This window comes from Nelumbo nucifera, chromosome 1 (assembly GCF_055504915.1).
Source record: "Nelumbo nucifera cultivar China Antique chromosome 1, China Antique-T2T, whole genome shotgun sequence".
Classification (NCBI taxonomy): domain Eukaryota; kingdom Viridiplantae; phylum Streptophyta; class Magnoliopsida; order Proteales; family Nelumbonaceae; genus Nelumbo; species Nelumbo nucifera.
The window spans coordinates 18,986,625-18,992,735 of record NC_142649.1 but is presented as its reverse complement, the minus strand read 5'-3'; the positions used below and the strand labels follow the sequence as shown (position 1 = coordinate 18,992,735).

General features: G+C 45.2%; 1 protein-coding gene across 1 annotated transcript; it reads right to left on the bottom strand.

The window, feature by feature from the left end:
• Positions 1–1,016: 1,016 nt before the first annotated feature.
• LOC104612105 (transcription factor TCP4) lies at positions 1,017–4,221 on the bottom strand. Its single transcript, XM_010279422.3, has 2 exons — positions 1,586–4,221; positions 1,017–1,471 (listed from the first exon to the last, which is right to left on the bottom strand). Exon 1 carries the CDS (start codon positions 2,818–2,820, stop codon positions 1,618–1,620), a length of 1,203 nt encoding a protein of 400 aa, XP_010277724.1. The 5' UTR covers positions 2,821–4,221; the 3' UTR covers positions 1,017–1,471; positions 1,586–1,617.
• Positions 4,222–6,111: the final 1,890 nt, after the last annotated feature.

The following is a 6,111-nucleotide window of genomic DNA, read 5'->3' as shown; positions in this document are numbered from 1 at the left end:
AGAAGCTCTCATTCCCTTCCATTTGCCTTGGCTCGAGGAGGCCAATTAATTGCTGTAGTTAATGTTGGGTAAACTCAAAAGAACACTGGATCACTGTGTGGGACCATCTGCTGCAGACCATATTTGGTCGTTCCCTTCGTTGTCGATTATCATCATCATCCGTGTCTGAATTTGCTTCTCCCTGTCTTTTCCATCGTCCTGCAACTGAATTTGTCCTCTTAGCACCACTCGGTCTGTCCACTTTAAATTCCTTGCCAACTTCATTTCGTTGCCCAAATGAGCTCAATCACCGATTCAAGAAATATGCCTCACTTTTCGATGTCAGCTATCTAGTTCAAGCAACGCTGAGGAACCCAAGATCAAAATCGAACCTTGCAAAAGCATAGAGAGGCTCCTGCATGGTTTTAGATTTCTCAGCCTCTTATTTGAAATTGGGATTACCATATCCACCCAACTCTTTCAGGTAAGGGGAAGAAACGAAGCAAAAGGAGTATAATGACGCAACAAAGCAAAATGGTCCTGTACTGAAGTCAGAACTTTTCTTACCTCTTCTGCTTCCTAGAGAGCAGAGAAGAGAGCAACTGGGTTTTGAAATTATCACCACCCTCTCTACCCGGTAACCCACAAACATGCACCCAGTTGCTTCTGCTACAGTACTACTATTCATAGACAAGGACTCCTCTGCGGCCTGCGCCCCACCCCACCTCCCAAAAAATAAAAAAGAAAGAAATCCACGCTTACTTTTCACAAGTTAGTTTGGAGTTTGAACGCGATAGATATGTAAAAGATCTTTCAATTCTTTTAGAGGTTCAAGTTGTTGAAGCAAGAACAGTATTTTCAGAAACAAAGTACAACTACGAGAGCTCTCAATTCCCACCAGAAAAAGACCATTCTTTTCTATTTCTAGCGAGAGGAAATGACCCAAGTTTTCTTATCTTTCGGATGTGAAAGCAACAGCCAGTTTAAATCAAACAGTAACAAGGAAAAAAAGAGAAACAAAAAATCACGACACTCTGTTTCTGCTGTATCCGGAGAAAATCAAGTTGAGATTGGAATCTCTGATACTGTTACTCAAATGGGAATTAGATGGGAGCTCTTATCAGAACAACCATTTCTCTCCTTAGTATCCTCTCCTCAGAGTCTACTGATAACCAAAAAGATAAAGCTCGTAACCATCAAAGTCTTAACAGTAGCAGGACAAAGAAAAGATAACAGGTCTTAACAGTGGCAGGACAAAGCGAACCAACAAAAGACTAACAAAGTAGAGCTCGAAGAGCCCACCCAAACAGGAAAACGGAAATATAAAATAAACATCATGCAAGCGAACCGGGGACAGAAAAACCTGAATCCGCACAACAGAATTCTTCTTCCCACGGCATTGCCATTGGTTTAAGTGAACCCAAATTCTACTCCTTCCTTGTTTCGTATTCATTCTGCATCTTCTTCACTCCTCTATAGAAGATATTAAGTCCTGATAAAAAAACAACAATTGAAGGAGCAGAGAATTCATGGGGGAATGAGAATAATGGACAAGTAGACAAATAAGCAAGAATTAAAAAAAAAAAATGAGTAGTGGGAGTGTTACCTAGTGGAGGGAGAGTTTTGGGTGTTGTTCACTCAATGGCGTGAAGCAGAGGACGGCTTGTTGGAAATGCCGTCTTGCTCCTCTTCACCTTGAATTCGTGCTGGAATGCGGAACCCAGAGAATCCTCCCGAGGCAAATCCGATACCAGAGATGGATGATGAATGGATTGCAGCTGTATTATGGTGATCCGCGGCGGCAACCTGTGGATCTGTCCAAGCACGAACTGAAGGTGAGTTACTGGACTGAAGGGGTCCCCTCTGAGAAAATAATGGATTTTGGCCGAACAACGATTGCAGCGGCGCTGGCGAGTGGAAGACAAATCCTCCAACACCACTTCCTCCTCCACTGCTCGTTTCATTATCGGCATTCCATGCTATCATTCTCTGAAACCGGCCCATCTCTGGCGGTGGCTGCTGCTCCGACCAATTGGTGGAGGTGGCATCAAACGCCAGGGGAGCCGATACAGAGAAAAGGGCTTGCTCAGGTGAAGGAGAAGGAGCAGGATGTTGATGTGTCTGTTGATGGTGGAGAAGCATCGGATCTTGGAAGGACTGAAGCGAGAGACGAAGGTCTTGGGTCTGATTACTGGTTCGGGACAGCAGGTCGGGTGGGTAGTTCTGGAAATGGATGGAAGACGACGATGGAGCAGCCGCGGCCGCAGCAGCCATGGGGAAGAAGGACTTGATGGTATCGGCAATGGCATCCGAGTCCATAGACGGTGGAAGGAAGCTTGAGCTCTGACTGGGATTGCTGCTAAGCTGCTGCTGAAAGGCAAATCCAGAAGGTGCCTGCTCGTTCGCCATTGGCCTTTTACTCGAACCAAGACCGAGATTGTCGGCCTGATGACGGAGACGAAGTCTGTTTTCATCGTCTTCGTTGGTCTGTTCAACCGGTTTGGTGGTAGTAGTATTGGTATTAGTAGCGGTGGGGTGCCAGGGCGGGAGTTCGGCGAGTTCGTCGATGGCAGCTTTGGCCTTCTTGATGAGCCAATCGACAGCTTTGCTGGGTCGGTCGTAGCCCAGGCGGTCCTGAACATCGTAAAACTGGATTGCAGTATGAGCAGACAATCGAACCCTGCGGTCCCGAGGACCCTTGGCAGTACAGACCTTGCTGTGGCGGTCTTTCCTTCCAGTGGAACGGACAATGTGGCCTCCTTGGACTTCTACGATCTCCCCTCCTCCGGCACTCCTCAGACCCAATCTGGATGATTGTTGATTGTGGTGATTCTCTCCCATTCTCTCTCCGAATCCGGCATATTCGATGCCCCTAGCAGAAGAAGGAGGAGAAGAGGAAGGGAAGAAAGATCGCTTCTTGGGAGGTTGTGATTGGTGGTCGATTTGGGTATCTATTGCCTCCCCATCCAATATTCCGAAGAGCTGTTGATGATGATGATAGCCATGAAACCCTTGCTGTTGTGGCGGTAGTGGCGGCGGGGGTTGTGGTCGTTGGTGCTCTTCTTCTGACTGATCTTGGTCTTCCTCCTCTTCCTCTTCGACGTCGTCGTCGTCGTCTTCTTCCAGCCTTGTTTTTAGAGCTTGGTGGAGATGTCTCCGAATGTGAAGCTGCTGATTCCTCTGAGGATCCAGACTCAGACTCTTTTTGTTCTCGTCTTCCAGCTTTTGATTTCTTGCACTTTTTATTACTGGGTTTTGCACTTGCTTTGCATCCTCTCCCAGCTCTCTTGTTGTTCGTGTTGCTTGTTGTTCTGCTTCTTCTGCAGCTGCCACCACTCTGAAACTTGATACCGCTGCCTCTCCCAAAAGGCCTTGCCATTCAACCCTCCAAATTCCATAACCCAACACCACAAAAATCCCCACCAAACGCAAAACCCAAACAAACCCAGAAAGGTAAACAACACTATTACCTTTTCTCACTGTCCCTCTCTGTCTCTCACACACACTCTCTCTCTCTCTCTCTGTCTGTCTATTTATCTCTCTAACCCATCTCTTTCTTTCTTCCTCTGGAAAGAATGGTAGAACAGACAAATCCTTGATGGGTCTATCTCTCTCCTCCCACTCTGTAGAAGGTTTGTGTACCCACCAAACTCTGCAAAAGGAAAAACAAAGAAAAAAGAGAGACAGAGAGAAAAAAGAAAAGAAGAGAAGCAAAAACCTGCAGAACCTCTAGTACTTAGTCACTTGAACAAGCTAAAAACAGAAGCACTAAATCATCCGACACTCCCAAGGGGATTCAGGAAGACCCCTGCAATGGGTCGTCTTCTCCTCCTCCATATCCTGGGAAGAGAGGGGATAAGAGCGAAGTGGGGAAAGGGGTTGAACGTTGTAAGAAGAGGTTGAAGAGAAGCGCTGAACCGTAAATAAAGGGGAATTCTTTTCTGGGCCTATGGGAGCCGTTGATTCCACTGATGAGGGTGGCAGTCTTGGGTCAGAAAGTAGATTAAAGATCTTTGTGATAGCACTGATGTCAGCTGCTGCTGCTGCTGTTGCTGCCCACACACACAGACACACAGTCACTAATCACTCCTCAGCCCTCTCAGCCTCTCCTCTCGCCCCACCCTCCTCCATGACCATGACCTTGACCATGATCCACCCCTTCTCCAAACACCAAACTCCAAACCCAACTCATCCCAACTCGGCCTGCTTCTTCCCCCATAAATACCTCTCTCTCTCCCTCTGTGGGTGTAGCTAATAAGCCAACTTTTTTTCTCTCTCTCTCTTTATAATTTTTTTAATGAATTATTACAACAGCTTAGAAGTTAGAACCGTTGGCTGTGACTTAACCATTATGCCTGCCCGCTAGATACCTCAATTCGCCAGCCACCCAGTAGCCCCAATTGAAAGTGACCTCATTTCAGCTTTTTGGGTTTTCCCTCCTTTCTTTTATTTGCTTTGCTATAAAGCAAACGAGCCAAGTAGCCAACGACATCATCTCTCTTTCCCATTTACCCTCCTACCGCTACAGTCTTTCACAACCCAACCTGTTTTTCTTAGATTACTGCACCTGCACACTGTACAATTTCTTTTTTATTACTCCCTTCTACAGTCTCTTTTCTCTGGTGTGGTTTCTTGATGAGAGAGAGAGGGGGAAATAGAGATTCTGGTTAATCAAACCAGATGAGTTGTGAACACCTGTGATCATGTCTGTTATGTCATTTTCGTAAATTTCTCAATTTTTTTCACCCACAAGGGCATTTCCCTGTTCTGCGATAAAGGTGTCACTATGTGGTATCCCACTAGTTGATTAGTTATTGTATAGGAAAGCGACACAACGCCCTCTCTAGAGTACAACCCAAATGACCAGACTACCCTCCATGCCGTCCTATCTTCATGGTCTTCCCCGCTTCCTCTTCCTTGTTTAATTCATTTGCTGGTTGATTGATTAGTTATTGACTATTGTTAGTCGTAGAAAACAACTTCTAGTTGTTTGGAACAAAAGAGTGGGTTTATTTGATTAGCTTTTACTAGTTGATCTAAGTACCTTTTAGCCTTTTTTGCATCGCTTAATAATCTGCTGATTTTTCATTTATTAATTTGACTTGGTAATGAATACATAAACAATCTCACAAGAACAGATTTTGCTTTTCTGATTTTTTTTCCCCTTGTTTTTCTTTTGTTTGATTATCCCTTGTGGGCTTCTGACAAAAAGGAGAGTCTTTTGTGTGAATGTGCGTACCGTCGCTTTCCATTATTCGCCGCCCATCCATCTTTTTTCTTCTCCTCAGAGAGAGAGAGAGAGAGAGGAAATAGCAGCTGCAGAGAGGCTCTACCACAAGTTCAGTATTTGGATACTGCGCCATTCTATTGTCTCACCCCCCTCCTCTTTTACAGTTGGTTTGGTTTATTACGGATTTGTTAATTACATACATTTTTTACATACCCATCTCTCCTCAATCTCTTCCTACCATTTTTATTTACCTCGACGGACTAAAAAACCCCTATAAAGAGTCAAAGACCCTAGATAGATATCACATTGCCCGGTACATACGGCAGTATAATTGACACGTAAGAAATTATTACACGTGGCAACATGGGTCCCACCATTCTAGGGAAAAGATGGGTCGGGGCATGTGGGTGTGGGGAGTGAAGCCCACCCGGATATGATTGGCATCACGTTTGTTGGACTGGTCTGCCTCACCCCCTCAGTCAGTCTGGACTGTCTGGGCTCTGAACGGGGGGGGGGGGGGGGGAGAAAGATTAAAAAGAAGAAAAGGTGGGAGAGCTTTTGTTGGGGGATGTTGCCTTGCCGTTGCCGTGTTGTTGGGCAGTGGGCATTAGCTTTAGAACATTTCCTGGTTAGTTTTTTGGACGTTCCTCTTTAAATATTATCATGTCTTGCTATGTCTGTGGCTTTTGTTTGGACTAATTCTGATTAGTTTATTCTAATGTTTTCAGTGGCTCCAAAATCTAAATATTTATACCCATTTGTTTATGGGCGCCATTGACTCATTCCATTATTTTCTGATGAAATGAATCTTGATTCACAGGTGTTTGGGAGTTGGATTCTAGCCTACTAGGCAGCCTACGAGAGGCCATGGCTGTTGATGTTGGTTGAATCCAAATTGCTTT